We start from the raw sequence: 20589 nt of genomic DNA on the forward strand, positions 1-20589 counted from the left end.
AAATATTGATAGGCAGCAGCTATAAATGTAATGTTTATCGAAGGGCCGTGGGTGAAGGCAGCACAGCAATTAGACAGAAGAGACACACACATACCCCAATCCAGGTGATTATTTGCAATCTCAGTTGTTTCTACATACTGAAGCCATTCTTTGTCTCTCTGTTTGGTATAAAAGCTCACTGGCAGGGCCCACCCATTAAAGCGAAAACCCACACAGGAAGGGGCAGACCACACGATCAGCTTTCCATTCAAACAACTGGGATTGTGGGTCACTGTTGCTGTATTTGGGATATTACCATAAATGCAATCCACCTAATTTAGAAGCAATACTTGGCTGCAATCAAATCTATCTTAAAAATAAAAACAGTACCCTTTCACTGTGCTGTAGATCATTATGTAGTATCTCATGTGCAATCCAACATGAAAAGGTCTGTTTATGTTGGAGCTAAAGCAAGGTTCTGTTTCTCATGATGATGAAACTTGGAAATAAAGCAGCTTTAAAAAAAAAGATAAGGTTTGGGCAAGGGTCCCAATAGAAGAGGGACAAGTTCTCAACTCACCAATACTATCATTTAGGTCTTCTTTCTCCCTAACTATTCCCTTTTAAAATGTGTGTGTGTTTTATTGTTTTTGTTTTTGTTTTGATTATGTATTTTGTGGTTTTATATTCTGATTTTATCCTGTGAGCCACCTTGAGACCTGCATGTATGGGGCGGTATATAAATTTAATAAATAATCATAATTATTATTATGAGAATATTATTCACCTCTACATTCTTCACATCACACACAACAAAAATCACACAACTCTGCATGTCATTAAGAGAGTGAACACAAACAAACAGTCTGCAAAATTCATTCCAAGTGCAGAGTCTGGGATCTTTAGGACAGAGTTACAGAGCCACACTAGCACAGAATAAGATCTGTGGTGTTTTTAGGTGCTACAGTCAGGCGGGGGGGGGTTGTGCCCCCTAATTATTCACACACTTTTTTTTGGTATCCATCACCTTAACTGTAACCCTGCCTTTCCTGAACTGTCTTCAGGAAAAAATTAAAAGAAAGCTTAAAGAGAGAGCAGCCTGCCAGCCCCCCATTTTGCAGGAGTAAATTAGTAGGAAAGGTATCTATATATCCAGCTCTTGCAACTACAGTGGGAGCGTAGTTATCCTCTCTGCTCTACATAATACCTGTCACATCCAAAGCATTTCAGACCAATTAATACTCCACTCTTGCTTGGCAGAGCCAGAGCACAAACACATATGCAGTACCTTGGCCTTCCCCAGCCCATGCTGAGAATGCAAGGGCCATGATAACTGGAGCTTTGGCGAGCTGTGACTTTTTTCCTCCCTCCAGCAAACCAAGCCACTACAGAACCAGCTTGAAATCATTTCCCCTGCCCCAGCATTTTTGCAAGGGCACCGCTGGAAGTTAACACCGTTAATTCTGGCAGATTAACGCTGGGCGACTGTGTCCTATTTATGCTTAACAAGCTGGTTTCCTTTCTCTCTAAGATATTTCAGTTACATCAGAGGGTGTGTTTCTTGTCCTTTTTTGGGCATGCCTAGGGTGTGCTAATTCACCCAGCTGTGGTTTCACGCTTCATCTGACCCAAGCCATATGCCCATTGGCTGATGCGCAAACCCGTCTGTTACCTTAAATAAGGCCTAGCGGCATCGCTGGCAACATAGCATTTTGCTGTGAAAGGAATTGAGACGTGAAGACATGGCGTGCGGGGGGAGATCCCCTGTAATGAAATAAAAAGCTGCCTTTCCCCCATCTTACGGACAAGTAGCTTTTCCGTACGGTGCAACTAGTGGAAACCCATCAGGCAGTGCAGCGGTGTGGAATGCTGGATATTGAAGGTGCAGGGTTAAACATATCGTTTGTCAGATTTGATCTTGTTTACTCCCAATTTCTCCTTCCCCTAGCAAAAACATCAACAAGAAACATGGCTTTCCAAGACATTTTTTTTTTTTCCAAGCGAGAGACAACACAAAAGTCATGAATCAAAAAACAAGTCTCGGATCAGTTCTCATCCAGCAAGGCTATTGCTGCTGTTCAAAACAAAAGGTTCATGAACATAGAATCCTAGGAGACAGTTTTAGCTTCAAGTCAAGTTTCCTGCAATTGCAGCAGTCTAACTTCAGAATGATCAATGGGCACAAAGTCAGTCTCTCTCTTGCACACGCACACGCACACATACACATTAACACATGTTGAGCACTAGGGCTCTGTTGGCACTGTAAGGATGGGTGAGATCCTGGTTTGGGGAGTGGGGGGTTGATTTCAAACCAGGACTGTGGTGATGAAGTGTTTGTGATGGGTGGGTTGCACCAACACGGTTGGGAAATTAAAAGGATTCAGTAGTGGGGAAAGTACTACCAGCTACTGTGGTGAAAAGGCCAATGAAAAGAGACTGGCGCTGGAGCCCTGATACGCATGCAGTGGCAGAAAGGGGAGGTGGAACCTAGGGGTGCAAGGCAGGACTTATGAAAATCCCAGCTCTCTTTTATCAGCACTCTCCACTTACTAAGGAGATTTACTTAGCTAACTTCTATTTTAGTAGTAATAAAATGTGCACACACAAACACAGAGATTGCCTATCTTTTCTTCTAAGAGCACACACAAAAAAGGTGGCCGCTGCAGCAGTTCAGCCAGGACTGTGGCACACTCTGTTTGAAAACTATGGCACTGAATGACAAGTCAGTCTACTAGGAACAACAAAGGAATCTCTTGTGTGGACACAGTTACACCTGCCCCCTCACACACACTATGCCTTTTTCCTCTTAAGGTGTGGAGTACCTCCTCAGGTGGTAACTGTAGATCTTAATACAATGATCCCAACAGTCCAAGACCAAGAGCTGTCCCTTGGGGGTGATGGCTATGCCAACAGGGCACGTGAGTCCCTCCCGGATTAAGATGTTATAGCCACCCCCTTTTGGAAAATGCAGTATTTCCTTCCGGCTGCTGTCTGCAACGATCAGGTCCCCCCGGGCGTCCACGCACATCCCTGCGATGCACCGGAAGTCCTCGTTCTCCGAGAAGAAATGGCTGATCTGCCGGCCAAGATGGCCATCTGGGCCAACGGAACCAATCGAAAAGCCTCCTTCCAAGTGGTGCTCGTGTTGGCGGTTTTCAAGGTTCAAGCCCAGCCCCTGGGTGAAGTAGATAGTCCCTTCGGTGTCGCAAGTCACGAACTTGGGGCGCACAGCGCTACACAGGCAACTGTACTTCACAACCCCAATGCTGCGGTCTACTGTGAAGCACCAAAGCTTCCCTCCTTCCACATCCGTCACTACAAACTGCCCCGATGGGAGGGCAGTGATGCCCCACGGCTTGCTTAGCTGGCTCCTGTGGCACGCCACACAGTGCCCGTCCATCGTGTACACCTTCACAGAGTTGTCGTAGCTGTCGGTCACGCCAATCAGTCCATTGCAGTTCATGGTGACAGACAAAGGAGTCAGGTTGGGCAGATCTGCTCCGAGAAAGCTGAGCACAAAGCTGTCAATGCCACTGGGACTCCGGCGGATCTCCTTTAGGAAGCCCTTGCGGGTAAAGACTTGGATTCTGAAGTTTCCGCGATCTGCTACAAGCACCTCCCCCTGGGGCGTGACATGCAGGCTGACGGGCAGGTTGAAAGTCCCTGGAGTGCTGCCTTTAGAGCCCATCTTCTTGAGGAAGTTGCACTGCTGGATGCTGGATGCTGCCTCTGGCATGCGTGGTTTGCTGGGTGAGGAGCAACTGGGCAGCGAGCTGGCCTCTGCGTCAGCCACGTTTGCCTCCCTGAAGGAGACAGAGGCCACTGCCGCCATCTCCACCTGCGATTCCTCCACATTGATGCTCCTGGGTTTTTTAACCACTTGTCCAATCTGCAGCGGCCCAACATGGCCTACCTTGAGGAGCTCAACTTCTTGCAGGGTCAACTCTTTGGGGAGGCTGTTCATCAGTTCAGGTTCCTCTTCATCACCCTCCTCCTCTAAGAGGGCTATGTCTCCCTGTTTGATTTTGGCAAGGAAGTAGTCACACCGTGACACAATCTGCACCTCGGCGATGTTCAGCAGGTAAGCCTGCTCCTCCATGATCTGGCTGTTCACTTTCTCCACCTCAGAGAGGGAAGTGGTGAAGAACTTTCGGGACCTAGCAAGCTCCTCTTGGACTTTGCGCTCCTCTTTCCCATACTCCTGCAGGACGGCTTTGTACCTGACTTGGAGGTCCTTCGAAACTCCTTCCAAAGTTGCCTTCCTTTTCTGCAGGTCCCCCATGAGCTCTCGCAGCTGGCCGAGCCGGGCCCCAAATTCCCTCCTCCGTTCGTCGGCTGCCTCTTTGATAGCAACCACGCCATGCCCCTGCTGCACATGCTCAGCTTCTTTGCACGATTCACACAAGACCATGCCACAGCTCTTGCAGAAGTGCTTGGGGAGCCTCCGCCCGCAAGCCTTGCACATGAGGATGCCAACGGTTTCGCTGAGTCCCGCTGTGTCTATTATCTTCAGCACGGTCAGGTTGTCCGTCAGCTGAACCAAGCTGGTGATCCTCGTGACTTTGCTGCAGAAGGGACAGCGTATCCCATTGATGCTGTTGGCCAGGAGCTTCTCAGTGCACTGTTTGCAGATGGTATGCCCACAGTGCAGCAGTTTCGGCCTTAGGTGCTCTTCGGTAAAACATTCCATGCAGATGGGGCATTCCAAGACTTCACGGAGTGCGTCCACATTGAGATGAGGGGCAGCAGCCATGACTTTGCAGGTGAGGTTGAGAGTGGCTGCATTTATCTCAGCCGTTTTCGATGCTGTTAGGGAAAAGAGAAGAATAAAATATTTAAGTCCTAGTGGGTGCTTAGCCCTCCAATATTCTGAACCAGGCTGATTTAATTGCACTGCTTTTTTTTCTTTTTTAAAAAAGTGTCAGGCTTCTAGATCTCATGACTTTTTTTGGTGTGGAGCAGGGAGCTTCTAAGACTATAATGGACATAGAAAGAGCTTTCACTGGCCCAAGTGAGAGATTCCTTACTTCTGCATCCCTCTACCTATGCCAAGCAATTCTCTCTCTCTCTCTCTCTCTCTCTCTCTCTCTCTCTCTCTCACACACACACACACACGCGCGCGCACACACACACACACACACACACACAATGCCCAGATTTGGGTTTGTTTCTTTGTTTTTTGTCACACTAAATAAAGCCATGGGCTCAAAAGGTACAATTAAATAGGAAGTTTAATCTTCACAGCTGAACTGCCCCAAGTGGAAAGGAATCTTCACAAGTTGCAGCAGCTCTGGCACTGAGCAGGTCTGGATGTGGGACAGCCTTTTGAGAGGAGCACAGTATGTACCCCTGGCCTTTCAAAGACTCTGCACATGCTAAATAAGTAAGGGGCTGGCATGGAGCATCTAGCGCAGGGGTTGGCAAAGTTTTTGTGGCTTGGGCCAGTTCATGGTTCCGCAGACGCCGCAGTGGGCTGGAGTACACACACGTACAAACACTATTTCCAGTGCAGAGGAGACATGAGCAGCTTCCCATTGGCTGCAGGAGCTTCCTACAGCCAATGGGAAGCCAGCCAGCTTTGCAGAAGGCGGTCCCCGCTCTGCTCTGCACTGGTTTAGCACAGCGTACAGGAGCCGACTCAGCGGGAGGCAGGGGTCCATAGGCCGGTTAAACAACCCCCATGGGCCGCTTGTGGCCCATGGGCCTTAGGTTGCAGACCCCTGATCTAGTGCAACCTAGGTAGGAATGCCTCTCAAGTAGAATGTTACTCTTCAGAGCTGATGCTAAATATAATCCACCTTAATAAGTCAGATCTGTTTAACATGATTTGGATTGAGAGAAGGACTGCAACTCATTGCCAGCACACCTGTTTTGCATGCAGAAGGTCACAAATTCAATCCCTGGCAGCTCCTGTTAAAAGGCTCCATTAGAACAGGTATGGTGGACCTTTGGCTCTTCAGATGTTGTGGAATTACATATCCCATCATCCCTAGGCATTGATCATGCTTTCTAGGGCTAGTAGGAGTTGCAGGTCAGCAGCACGCAGAAGGCCAAAGGCTCCCCACTCCTGAATTAGCAGGTGATGAGAAAGATCTTCCTCTGCCTGAGATCCTAGAGGCCATTCACAGCAGATGCTACTAGGATACATGGAAAAATGTATTTTGCAGTACAAGGCAGGTTACCATATTCGTAGCATGGTATAGAATAATGAGGGGACAAATAGACTAACAGAGAAAAGAGTATGAGATCAGAAGGACATATGGGAGAGAGAATGGAGAGCTGCAATGTTATTTCTAAGAGCGGACATGGCTAAAATAATGGTCATGACCAACTTAGGTTGATTTGAGCTGTGGAGAACCTTTGGCCCTCCAGCCATTGCTGAACTAACTCCCACCAGCCCCAGCTAATATATCCAATGGACACGGATAAAGGGAGTTGTAGTCCAGCAACAGCTGGGGGGGGGGCAAAGGTTCCCCTTACCTGGTTAATCTCTGTGTGTCTACTCTGTGTGTAACTTAGTGGAGGGGTACAACCTATAATACCGATTCATATTTTTGGGGCAAAAGATCTCAATTTTGGGGGTAAGCCGGGCTTGGGAGGGGAAATGTGGGGGTGGCATGAATGAACAGATTCTTTTGGTGACTAGATCACCTTCACACAGCTTCAGTTGCATGCATGTAGCTGGTGAGGGGCCAGAGCTATGTAGAGAGCGCATGATTCACACACATATTGGACTTAGATTCAATTTCTGGAATCCTTAAAAGATGTGAAGTTGCAACGCTGGGAGAGATGCCTGCCTCAGTCTTTAGAGAGCCACTCTGAATAGCCATGGCTCTGTGGCAGAGTGTCTGACTTGCATGTAAAAGGTCCAGCTTCAATCTCTAATGGCAACTGCTATGAATGTCTCCTGTCTGAAGCCCTGGTGAGCTCCTTCCAGGCTGTGCAGGCAATACTGACTAGGTGGAGCAATGGTCTGACACAGCAGAAAGTGCCTTCATAACAGGAGAGAATGACCACAGTTCAGGAGTAGAGCATATGATTTGTGCACCTCAAGCCACAGGTCCAGTCACCAACCTCAGGTAAGATGGGGCAGGGGACAGGACTCCTGACTGAAACCCTGGAGAACTGCTTCCAGTTAGGAACAAACAGATAAGATGAGCTAGATAAGATGGTTTTCTGTGTTCATAAGAGGAGCATAGCTCAACACCAGAGCTCTGCTCATGGGGAGCCCCAGATTCAACCCTTGGCGTCTGCTGTCAGTAAGCAACATACAGCGCTGGATTAGGTACATGCAGGCATGCTCTGCATGCAACATATACAGGTTTTAGTGAAAAAGGTTTAGTGTGAAAGAGTGCTTGAGACCCTGTGGAGCCACTTAAAAGTGGAGTGGAAGGAAAGACCGATGATCTGGCTCATTGTAATGTAGCTTCAGAATAGGAAGGCCATCACGCAGTGGGAGTTTTCATGCTACCTGGATTAAGGTTAGAGATTGTGAAGCAATGCTGCCAGTGAGAGCATGCGGTACTGGGGTAGTGCCTTGATTCCATATAAAGCAGGTTCATGTGTTTACATACATTTGTTCATCCCCGTGGAGTTGTACCATTTGTTGGGTATCAGAAATGGCAAAATAAAGATCCTCTTAGGTTATGTGTCAAAGACCATGTAACACTGCTTACTGTGGAGATGAGTTTGGATAAGATGTGACGAACAAGGGAAATGGACTGGGTGAGGGCAATCGACCACTCTTGATATTAGTCACCCCAAACAATCCTTCAAAGCAAGAAACTTCAACAAAAACCATAGATCTGATGTCTCCTAACAGGCTCCATGCTTTCAAGCCTCAAGTGTTCCAATCAGTGCTGGTACAGCAGGGGTTAATCAGGTGCTTTAAAAAATGATTGCAAAAATCCTGTGCATTTCCCTGTGCAGGGTCACATTCCTAAGCAACCCCCCTCCACATGGGCGGTTTTTTTTGGTAAAATACATGTAATTTCCCTTCTCAACTATCTTTAATGAGTCTTGTAACAGCCAGATATCTTGCGCATACTGTATAGTCAATCTAATGAGACAGTATTGTTATCCAGGTTCCCAAACCACTTCCCTATTCCTTTCCTTTATATTAAACTCTGCATTCTCAGGATTCCAGCTGTGCTGTCTTCAAAGTAGTTAAGCCATTGAAAGCCATTGAGAAAGAGCTACACAAAACAGGTGGCATCATTAAGCCATTATGCGATAGGATACAGATGGTATTCGTCTTTCTCGTGGATTTGCAATTGGGAAAGCTTCCAGTTCTGCACAAGAATACAAACTTTGTATGCAGAAGATCTTGGGTGCAATCCCTAACATCTCCAGCTAAAAGGATCAGGGAGCAGATGACGAAAGAGATACCAGCAGGTGGTGTAGTACTGAGCTAGGTGAACCAATTGTCTAACTTGCTATAAGGCTGGTCCTATGTTCCAAATGCTTGGTCATTAAAGGAGGGGCGAGTGGATGTGAGAAATCCTGCACAACCACTGGGGGTTATTAGAAAACATGAAGCTAGAGATGTATGACACTGACAACCCCTGGGTTAGACAGAAGCCTTGTTTTCATCTAAATTGGAAAGGACTAGAGCACTTTCATAAAGCAGATAGGGGACCCATGTACCCAAATGCTTCTCCATATAAATATTTTTAAAACAAGAGCAACAAAATCCCTACCCATAGAAAGCTAGCATGTCAGGGTGAAGGGTTCTGCCCTAGTCTTCTCTCCAGCATACTGATTTTCTATGTGCAGGGACTGTTTTTACTGCTTTCTTTGTGTGGGTCCTCATCTGCAGCTCATTATGCTACAGCCCTACCTATCATAGCAACTTTAATACCCGAGTGGTGAAAACTCCCTAACCTGCTACCAAGGAGAATCTGATTATTAGATTTTTTTTTCATGGATGCAAGACACTGAAGTTGCTGGAAATGCGCTTCCAGGAGACATTGCTTGTTATCTGCACATGTACAAGACTAACAGATGCGTGAGTTTCTTGGCTTGGTAAATTGCACAGAGGAGCTTCTGAAATGAGCTCCAAAAAGTGGAGAATGAGAAAGTTGGTGGCTTTTTAATAAAAGAGCGGGCTCTGGGCTTTTACAAAACAAAAACAGTTAGCTGTTTGGGGGGGGGGGGTTGCAGTTAAACAATGAATTTGCACATCTTCTGCTTATCAGCTCTACAAAGTATGACTGCAGAGAGGCATAAGTGCAGGGGAATTTCTAGATAACCGGAAGAGGATGGAGGATTCCAGGCACTATTAAATAAGACACTGGCCACATTCTGCAGAGATCTACTTCTTAGCAATAAACGGCAATCGGTTTTAATAACAAGGCAGATTTGTGACTGGTGAAACTAAGTAGTGTTGCCGTTTTATTGGTACTAAATTCACATCATAAATACTGTGTGTGTGTGTGTCCGTCCCCTGCGTGTTCGGATGCAGTTACTGGAAATAATTCAGCAACACAGCCAACTTGGTCTTTACCTCACTGGTGGTAGGTGATCCGTAATGACATCCAAGCAGTTTTTATCTCGTGTGTCAGGTGTCAAGGCAGTTCCCTGGATTCACAGAGGCAAAGAGAGGGGAAAGTTAATGAGCAAGTTTCAAGCTGCCCCCAGAAAGTACTTTAGATACTACAAGAAACATGGTTAGCAATAAGGAGGTATATGCATTGTCAAAGTAGTAATAAGCCCAACACTTCCGAAGCTGTAAAGGTAAAGGGACCCCTGACCATTAGGTCCAGTCGTGGCCGGCTCTGAGGTTGCGGCGCTCATCTCGCTTTATTGGCCGAGGGAGCCGGCGTACAGCTTCTGGGTCATGTGGCCAGCATGACTAAGCCGCTTCTGGCAAACCAGAGCAGCGCACGGAAGCGCCGTTTACCTTCCCGCCGGAGCGGTACCTATTTATCTACTTGCACTTTTTGGGGTGGTTTCAAACTGCTAGGTTGGCACGAGCAGGGACCGAGCAATGGGAGTTCACCCCATCGCTGTATTCTTAACAGGAGAAATTTAAATCTAAAGCCAAAAACAGTCTCAAGGAGACCAGCACTGTATTATTTTCACTTCTGTGCTAAGCGTGAGCTGAATCAGTTGGGTAAAATTGCCTGGTAGGGCCCAATTTGAATGAAATTAGTGCTGGAGTATAATTTGCTTGTCACAATTATTTCTCTCTCCCACCCTAAAAAAGTACATTTACTCTATTTTGTTGTTTTCCAATTAATTTCATTTGCAGATGTTTGCACTAGGGCAAGACCTAACAAGCACAGCCTACAGAGGTGATTTAAAGCTGACTGAGCTGAACCAGAATTCTCAGTTGCATTGTGCAAACAGCTCCCTCTGAGTTCGGGTTTACAGAACTGTGGTGACAATTCTGGGAGAGAATAGCTTAAAAGGAATGATCTACAAGGGAGAAACTGTGGACAGAGGAGCGTGGGTTTAACCCATTCCATGGCTTGTGGTTCCCACCCACCCACCCTTTCCACCAGCTGCTTGCTCTTCTGCTGAGATTCTGGACACATTTTTGCTGTGGTTGGGGAGAGGCTTGCAAAGAGAGAAGAATGGTTGGGTGGGATGGTGGCAGGGGTGCAGTTGAGAGAAAGATGGAGGCAGTTTTGGGGGGAAGTGGTGGGTTGCCCACCGCAAATCATGTTCCAGTTTTCCCCATAACTTTTCAGTTCAGTGGCCACCTGAGCTCTTGTCCCCATGGCTTCTGCCAAATGTCTAGAATGAGCGCACACTCACAAGATCTGACCAGTCCATACCATCTTGGTATCCAGTGGCGTAGCATGGGTTGTCAGCACCCGGGGCAAGGCAAGTAATTTGCGCCCCCTAAGCCGTGGATTTGCACCCCCTAACCCTAACCCCCAGATGTTGCGCCCGGCCCCCCTGCACCCCCCATGCTACGCCACTGTTGGTATCTCTCTGCTTCCACTTTTAACAATGACAATAGAGGCAGGGTTCGAAATTAGCCAGGCGTCAGGCACATTTTGCACCTGCCTTTTGACCACTTGCGACCAAGTGAAGATAGCTGGGCCCCTGGCATCTCCATTTGGTAAACACTGGATCTGGACTGTTTCCACACACTAATACCCTATCCTGCAGAATACAATCAGTTGTATTTTATCTGCACAATCGGAATGAATTTCTGGAACCAAAATGCTTTTTCTGTGCAGCCCGGGGCAGGAGCTGTCACCATTAAGAAAAAGAGGTTGGAATTGGTCAACATATACATGTTGACTGTCCCTGGACCATGTGACTTTTATTATTTAAGTTATCAAAGCTCTTAATCTAGTTTAAGATTGTCATCTGAACTAGCCAGGTATTTAACTGAGAATCAATCAGTCAATCCATCATTTGAAAAACAAGACTTGCCTCAAAATAGCAACTAGACATTCTGTTTTGGTGTCTGCAAGCTTGGTTTAAGGAACCATTTGGCACCTAGCTTATATATCTGAGTTTTTAACACTGAACAGAGGTTTTAGTATTCAGGTTTAAAGTGATGTATAAGAGAGTAAGTACAATACAAAAATGAAGTGTTTTGCTAGCAGCTTTATTCAGCTTCAAGTCTCTTCAGTACTCTAGGTGCAAACTTGAGTGAAAGAAGTTGGCATTGTTGGGGTGCTTGGAGGGCGCATGCATGTCAGCAATGCTCAGCAGAAACTGTCCTAAGTAAGGCTTCTCAGATGGGGGGAGTGTAATTGCTTAGAAGACTGCTTAGCAAAAGTGTGACCAAGTGCGCTGTCTTGCCCCCACAACTGAGGGAGCCAGGGCTGCGTAAGTAAAGTTAGAACACCCTGCAGCATGTGAGCATAGCTGCTACTGAATTTTGAGGGGGCCCAGCCCCCTCCTTGGAATTTTATTTGGGCCCTCAGCCCCCCCCCATCATGTGACCATGATGCAGTGATTGAACAAGACTCCATGAATGTGGAAATAAGGCAAAGTCCCCCCCCAAAAAATGTTAAGGGAAGTGCAAGAAGCAATGAATTCAAACTGTGGCAGATCAGATTTAGGCTTACTGTGGAGAAATATTACTTCAATTTGTAAGGCCAGTTGAAAAGTCTCAGGGAAGTCTAAACTTGTAACACTCAAAACCACTTTAGCCACTTTGCTGTACTTGCAAGCGAGGCAATTAAAAGATTTGAAAGAGCAAGTTCGTTTTAACCCTCTAATAACACACTGTTGGTTTATAGTGGCCTATGTTAAAGTGATGTGGTGGCATTTCTGGCTAGAGGAGGAGGGACAGCACCACCACAGTTATTCAGGAAGGAGGGAATAAGGAGATCTGGGGGAGGCAGAATCATTTATAATCGTCAAATGCTGACACCCAGGAGTTTAGAATAGTCTTCCATCCTAAACTATCTGCTTATTCCCTCCTTAATAACCTTGGTGTCACACTTTATACACACACACTATACACACTTTAAGCCCTGTAAAAACAAACACAAACACCAGTGCAGGAGCTGAAATGAATAGCCCTCATTGTGGTTCTGTTGCCCTGTAATGTACTGCATGGATGACTTCTTCTGAAATAGGGAATCCAGTACCCATTAGAGGAATGGAATACAGCGGATTGGAAAGTGAGGTCTTATGTCTCACCCACTTCCTTCCATATCCAGTGCCACTTTGTATATTGACAAGGTTACCCAAGTATGGTATGGTTTCCTGGGTGTGCCAAATGTATGGCCAATCTAAAGCATTTTATAATTTTTTAACTCAAGGGGATAACCTTGACACAGTCACACTCTCTACTGCAGTTATTCTCCACATCTGTTCATGTAAATCAGGCATAGGCAAACTCGGCCCTCCAGATGTTTTAGGACTACAGCTTCCACCACCCCTAGCTAACAGGACCAGTGGTCAGGGATGATGGGAGTTGTAGTCCCAAAACATCTGGAGGGCCAAGTTTGCCTATGCCAGTTGTAAATGGACTTATTTGCAGTCCTAGGTGCACTAATAATAATATGCTACTACGAATAAAGAACTTGTATTGTGCTTTCAGGTGTTCAAGCGTTGTGCATAATGATCCAGCTGTAGAAAAGCCACTAGGGTGGGGGAGGAGAGGGAGACAGACATACTTTTTCAAGCCTCTGACTGAGCTGCACTTTCCAGGATATCGCTATGGGGAAGATGGCTACAGATACTGTGTTTAAAAAGTATTTTATTTCTGGGTTTTGTTTTTAAATTATTGGTGAACATTCTTATGCTCATTGAGGAGGTAACGTTGCGGTGGGGATGGGACATTTTTACCAAGGTGTTGCTCTACATAGAATCACAAAATTGTAGCGTTGGAAGAAACCGAAGGGTCATCTAGCTCAACCCCCCTTCCAGTGCAGGAATCTCAACCCACAATTCCCTGATCTTATCTGAAACCATACCAATTTGGAAAACCTAACTGCTTGCCAGTTGCTAATCTCCATTTCCTGAGCAGTGTTCTGGAGGGAGTGGTTGCAAACCAGATCCAGGCGTTTTTGGAAGAAACTGATTTTCTGGACGTTTCAATCGGGGTTTAAACCCAGTTTTGGCACAGAAACTGCTTTGAGAACCAACAAACTGAAGCTCAATCCAGATAAGACTGAGGCACTGTTAGTGGGTGGTTCCCTAGACCAGTTGGGTGGGAGATCGCCTGCTCTTGACGGGGTTACACTCCCTCTGAAGGAGCAGGTTCGTAGCTTGGGGGTACTCCTGGATCCTTTGCTGTTGCTCGACGCTCTGGTGACCTCAGTGGCCCAGAGTGCCTTCCATAAGCTTTGGCTGGTGGCCCAGCTACGCCCCTATCTGGACAGGGATAGCCTAACTATTGTCATCTATGCTCTGGTAACCTCTGGGTTAGATTACTTCAATGCATTACATGTAGAGCTGCCTCTGCAGATGGTTCGGAAACTGCTACTGCAGAATTCAGCGGCCAGATTGCTCACCGAATCAAGACAGTTTGAGCCTATTACACCAATCCTGGTCCGACTGCACTGGCTACCGATTAGTTTCCGGGCCCAATTCAAAGTGCTGGTTTTGACATATAAAGCCTTAAACAGCTCAGGACCACAATACTTCGAGGACTGCCTCTTGCCATATGTACCTAACTGGAGCCTGAGATCATCTTCCAAGGACCTCCTTCATGTGCCGCCTCCTCGAGAAGTCCGGAGGGTGGCAACACGAGAACAGGCCTTTTCTGCAGTGGCTCCCCGTCTATGGAATGCTCTCCCCAGGGAAGTTTGCCTAGCGCCTTCATTATACACATTTAGGCACCAGGCAAAACATTTCTCTTTAACCAGGCATTTGGTTGATTTGATTGACATCCTATGCCCTTTTAAAAGGAGTTGGAGGGAGGTATTGATTTTTTTTTGGGGGGGGGGTTATTATGTATTTTGTGGTTTTATATTCAGATTTTACCCTCTGAACCGCTCTGAGACCTGCAGGTATAGGGCAGTGTATAAACTGAAAAAATAACAAAATAAATAATAATACCAGACTCTGCTTAGATTTGCAAATGTGCTAGCAGGTTTATTGCTGCACGTGCAAAGGATGTTCTTTTAAAGCAGGGGTAGGAACTTTTGACAACTCCAGCTCCCATCATCCCTGAAAAGTTGGCCAACTACATCTGAAGGGCCACAAATTCCCCCACCCTGATTTAAAAGATTGCTATGAGTTCTCTCAAGGACCAGAGGCTTTTTTTAAAAAAAACAACCACCACCAAACCAAAACCAAAACAAAGAACAGCATCTCCTTTTCTGCCTGACACACCTCTGTGATCCTTCAATTCTTTCCACAAAACCCAGCTTTTTTTCATCAGGCCATTGGCACAATCTCCTAGTTCTTGCACTCCACCACGGGGGTGGGGAACATGTGCCCACCCTCCAATTGTGGTTGAACTCTGATTCCCATCAGCCCCAGCTAGCATGGCCAATGGTCAGAGGTGATGAGAGGTACAGTCTACCAACATCTGGAGGCCACAGGTCCCTCACCTCTACTGACCTGTAACTCAGCCATTAAATATCCTGGCCCTGTTGCATTACATGGGCAATTTTTAGATTGGAGTCCCTCCTGCTGAGCAGACTGCTTGTGCTATACTGTATGTATAAAAATGAATTGCTTATCTGGCTGCAGGTGAAGGAACAAAAATAATTTAAAAAGAGGAGACGGTGACAACATTGCTAGGCTACCCTAATGTAGATTAGGAAGTTGATTGTCAGTTTTCAAAGAATCCACAAAGCAATGTGTATGTGTGTGTTTTCTACGTAGCGCTTTCTATCTTAAATTGTGTGACTTATCAAAGCAAAGATAAATTTGGGTTTGTATATGTTATGGCATTGAGAGGGAAGCATGTATTGCAACGCTTAGGACACTTTTTATAGGCTATCTTGGAAGTTTACTTAAGAGAAGGCAGAGAGGAAAGTGAACTGTGCACCCTAATGAATTTTATTAATAATTATCAAAATGACATCATTACATTTCCACCCTTCTTTCAAACAGTTCTCGATTCTCCCCATGACCTTTATAATCTTCACAGTGGCCCTGTGAGGCAGATTAAGCTGAGAGACAATAAATGGCTGTCCAAATAAAACATGGCACTAAGCCAGGGAGTTAAAGTCATGCCTGTCCAGTCTTAATTCCAACATCCTGACCACTAGGTTAGGGAACTGGAGGGGTAAAAATATTATTTGGCCCATGAGGCTTAGAGACTTTTGTGGTGTACGAATTTTAGTCGGGTGCAGCACTGATCACATGCTGGGCATGGAGAAAGAAAAAGAGATTTTTCTATGCATGTAATCCATAGATCTCTATGAAATTTTGTGTGCACGCCATAGCTCACCATGAAACTGGGGCTTCTTTCAGGGAGCTCTTGTCAGACCTGCGGGGGGGGGGTGAAGATTATGCCCTTCAGCTCCTGAGAGATAAGCGCTGCTAGTACCTCTGGAAGGGTTTGGGGCTCCCTATGCAGGAAAAGACTGTGGGCTCCCTTTCACCTGAAAGGGAACTTTGGCACAAATCTGCATGCAGAATTGCGGCTCCAGGAACTGCAAAACTTAGGCTGTGCTGCTGCTGCTTGCCGTCTCTCTTTTCGGCCCTCTCTCGCACATCCTTCCTATGGTGGGACTTACTTCGGAATAGAAAGTGTGCTCCAAGCTGGCTTAGATGCCCGTTTTTAAGAGGCATTGAGCAGCTGGAATTTAGGAGAACTGAAGTGTTTTAAAACAACAACCTGCTTTTGCATTGCACGGTGTGTGTCTGTGGTTTGTTTTTGTTTTTTTAAATGACGTGTCCTTTGTTGCTTTTTCTGAAGACGGGTCTCCCCCTGCCCCCCTTGTTCGGATTTCCGCATCTGTGGTGGGCCGGAAGCTGGACTTTGGCGAGGCCTCTCTGCAGAGGGAATGGTGCTCGCGTCTCTTTGCACGGCCAGATCGCTCTCTCTTTTTGCACGGGAAGCGAAGTGCGCGCAGCACCGTTCTGCTTTAGGGATGCAGCGAAGGGGGAAGGAGGCGCGGCGGGATGAAGAACCAGCCTTTTCTGGGCGCAAATGAGAAGGGTGGAAGTTGCATGGGGATAACTGGTTGGGGAGGAGATGTGCTAGGGTCGCCCTGTTCCTGCCCGTTGCCCCCCTCCCTTTCCCCGGTGCGGCCACCCCTTTGCCCCCCCCCAAACAAAACAGAGCCCCTCCCTACCTGCAGCTTTCTCTCTCTCTCTCCTGCAGCTGCACCAAGCCTTTGTCCCCACCATCCTCTGCGCCTGCGCGAAGGGGCCTTTGCCACTCCCACCCTTCCCTCCCTCCCTCTGGCACAACCCTCGTTCGCTCGGCAACGTCGCCTCCTGCGAAGCTTCATGGGAGTTGAAGTCTTCAAGGGAGGTCTTCTTTCCTCCGCCTCCGGGAGGAGTTTTGGGGCTCAATAGTTCGAATCCGCGGAATACCCGAGGCGGATAATTGTTTCAGGCATTGTTATTAATAATAATAATTAAAATCATAATATAATTATAATTTATTATTAATATAAATAAATAATTATAATAATGGCGGCAATAATGGAGATTGAGAGTCATTCAGCTTTAATGCCTCTTTAGGGCTTTAAAACCCACACACAACAACAACTTTGTTTTCTTTGGGAGAGTAAAAAGCGTTTGCTGTACTCGGTGGTCTGGGGGTGTTTTTTAGATGAATTTTGTTTTGCAGAACTTTTTTTTCAGTTGTGTGTTGCTGTTGTTTTCAAAACGGCTATGCACCCGACAAATGTTTGCTTTTATCAGCCAGACTTAGACTTTTTAAAGTTACAGATAGGTAGCCGTGTTGGTCTGCCATAGTCAAAACAAAAAAAAAAATTCCTTCCAGTAGCACCTTAAAGACCAACTAAGTTAGTTCTTGGTATGAGCTTTCGTGTGCATGCACACTTCTTCAGATGAAGAAGTGTGCATGCACACGAAAGCTCATACCAAGAACTAACTTAGTTGGTCTTTAAGGTGCTACTGGAAGGAATTTTTTTTTTGTTTTGACTTTTTAAAGTGTTATTTGTATGTAGGGTGCGTGTTTGCCCAAAGCTGTTGTTCTGCTGCTGCTGTTGTTGATGATGATGTTGTTGTTTATACCCCACCTTTTTCTGTGACGGGATTCAAAGAAGCGTACAGTTAAAAACAACCATTAAAATATAGAAAAATCAATCATTAAAATAAAAGAGCAATTGAACATTGATAGAATTAAAACCATATTCATATGTGGTATCCATTAAAGCCAATAAAATAATCACAATAGAAACAGAATGGCACTAGCCGTTTAATTAAAAGCAATCAATTCCTGGATGCTTTCATCTGCCAGCAGAAGGACAAGGAGGCAGCCAGTCTGGCTTCTCCAGGGAGGGATTTCCAAATCTTATTGCATCAATCCTGTACCTACTTACTTCCAACATTACTTCAGAGTAAGCGCCCTTGAGGGACTTTCTTCTGCGTAAGGCACATTAAATGATCGCCTTGTCAATACAGGTGTCTAATAAAACAGTGACAACAATTTTAAAAGGAAACAATTTAGAGATATGGCAAAACATTAAAAAATAATAATGAATAGGGCACCTTAAAACCAAACAATGTGAAATAAGCTAAAACAGATAAGACTAAAACACCCAACAGTCTTGTGGGTTGCTTTTGTTCTGCTTGTTCCCCTTTATGTTAATGGTTGCAGCTATTAACTCCTCTTTGTTACAGGCATGGAAGAAAGGTCTCCCCACCTTTTTTAGTGCTAACACCCACCCTTTGGAAGATGGCATAGGAGGTTACACTGGGTGGTGCCTGATGACCTGTTTATCTAGCATTCATCTTGATTTGTTTACAGAGAGATTAATGAGGTTGACTACCTGATAAGAATTCTGATTAGTTTGCAGCTGGGTTAGATGATGTTGTGTCTACCATCTGAGATCATCATAGAGTTGAAAGGGATCCCCGAGGGTCATCTAGTCCAACCCCCTGCTCGAACTACCAGCCTTCCGGTTAACAGCCAGGTGCACTGACTCATTGTGCCACAGAGATTACCCCACATTCCCCCCTGGTGCTTTTCCCCATCACTTTCTTTAATGCAGAAAGTCCAGTATTTGGGGGGAGCTGATGACAGACCTCCCAATCAACTATCATTGTGCAGCCTGAATTTGCCTGAACCTACATTAAAATGGGGGACGCGGGTGGCGCTGTAGGTTAAACCACAGAGCCTAGGACTTGCCAATCAGAAGTTCCGTGGTTCGAATCCCTGTGACGGGGTGAGCTCCCGTTGCTCGCTCCCTGCTCCTGCCAACCTAGCAGTTTGAAAGCACATCCAAGTGCAAGTAGATAAATAGGTACCACTCCAGTGGGAAGGTAAATGGCATTTGCGTGTGCTGCTTAGTCATGCTGGCCACATGACCCGGAAGCTGTACGCCGGCTGTACGCCGGCTCCCTCAGCCAATAAAGTGAGATGAGCGTCGCAACCCCAGAGTCGGCCACGACTGGACCTAATGGTCAGGGGTCCCTTTACCTTTACCTTTTACATTAAAATTGATCCAGAATAATCAATTTAAATGGGCATGGGATAATCACTGTGCTGTGTGTGTGTGTGTTTGTGTGTGTGTGTGTGTGATATTAATATTTCCCTTTTTAAAGCAAATTACATCATCAAGAGCCACAAGTTGTTTGGGGAGACCTGAGTAGGAGTCACAAGACCACACTGCTTTCTGGGGAAAGCGGAAGGTTTCCCTTTATGAGAAGATAAAGAGCTGCCTGCAGAGGTCCTGGTCCTCTCTCTGCCCAGTCATGCCACACAGACATGGGGATTCAGAAAGCACCTGGCTTTCAAAGGGTGGCTTAATAAGCCACAATCCTTTTGCCTGCCCATTAAGATGACTAGGAGGTATGCCTAAGGCATTTGAAAAAAGCTCCTTGGATTGTGGCTTTGAAGAGAAACACCCAGCTGTGCCCCCCCAACCCCTTTGGCTTATTTGGATACAGGAAGCTTTCAAATCTGCTGCTATGTGATGAAACTTTGATGGGAGACAGTAGGAAGTGCCCCTGCCCACCCAGCAGGAATCATAAATTGAGCAGGGCTGTGTTGGGATTACTAACCAGCAGGCAAGACAGAAACGTCACAACGCAAGTCTTGTGGGGCTCCAACACTGCTAGCACCTTGTAAAAGTGGCCTTCCCTTCCCACTTTTGCACAACTTTAGTTGGTCTGCTCAACTCAACGCTGGTCTGAGTGTGCTGCCAGGCTCTTGTTATGACTGGGAGATGTACCTTATTTCATTTGTGTGTGTGCGTGCATGTGCACACTCTACATTTGGCATTTGTGTATTTGAATTGGTCTGGCTTAGCCAGGCCTAACATTCAGTCTAGTTCTTGGGAAGATTCTTAAATGTTGAAACGAGAGTATTATGGGAGGAATTCAGTGTTGCACTATATTGTTGTTTTTTCTGAGGATATGTAGTACTGGTACCTTTTTTCCTAGAAGAAAAGCACTGAAGGTGACCTTTCCATCTGGGAAAGAATTTTGGTTTTCCAGAGGGAATAACACCCTGCAATCCAGGGTCCAAATCCCCACAAAGTCATATTGCTCACTGCATGACCTTGGACCATGGGTAGGCATACTAAGGTTCAGGAGCAGGATCCGGCCCAATCGCCTTCTAAATCCGGCCCGTGGACGGTCCTGGAATCAGCGTTTTTACATGAGTAGAATGTGTCCTTTTATTTGAAATGCATCTCTGGGTTATTTGTGGAGCATAGGATTTCGTTCATTTTTTCCTCCAAAATATAGTCCGGCCCCCACAAGGTCTGAGGGACAGTGCACCAGCCCCCTGCTGAAAAAGTTTGTTGACTCCTGCCTTGGACCAACCATAGAATCTCAGCCTATGTTTTTTTTTTTAAAAAAATATTTATTAAAGTTTCCAGAATAAAAAAGGAAAGAAAGAAAAAAGAAAAGGATAAAGTTTACACTTAATTTCATTGACATCTTTCCAGAACTCCCCCCTCCCCCTTTTGTATTCCATTTCCATTAGATTAATTCCACAAATTCTTACCCCAAATTTTAAAACCTTGTTATAATTATAATTAGCCCATTTATTCAAAATTAATTTATCTTATTTAACCATTTCTCTTT

At 45.8% G+C, this 20589-nt stretch overlaps 2 protein-coding genes across 6 annotated transcripts in view; one reads left to right on the forward strand and one right to left on the reverse strand.

Annotated features, from left to right (window-relative positions):
* ASTN2 (astrotactin 2) overlaps positions 1-20589 on the forward strand; it is a 661500-nt gene that overhangs the window by 496885 nt on the left and 144026 nt on the right. The gene's annotated exons all lie outside the window — the stretch shown is intronic.
* TRIM32 (tripartite motif containing 32) lies at positions 1949-16751 on the reverse strand. The gene is made up of 3 exons (XM_083721764.1): positions 16656-16751; positions 9485-9558; positions 1949-4785 (listed from the first exon to the last, which is right to left on the reverse strand). Exon 3 carries the CDS (start codon positions 4730-4732, stop codon positions 2786-2788), a length of 1947 nt encoding a protein of 648 aa, XP_083577890.1. The 5' UTR covers positions 4733-4785; positions 9485-9558; positions 16656-16751; the 3' UTR covers positions 1949-2785.

This window comes from Podarcis gaigeae, assembly GCF_964106915.1.
Source record: "Podarcis gaigeae genome assembly, chromosome: Z".
In the NCBI taxonomy this organism is placed as follows: domain Eukaryota; kingdom Metazoa; phylum Chordata; class Lepidosauria; order Squamata; family Lacertidae; genus Podarcis; species Podarcis gaigeae.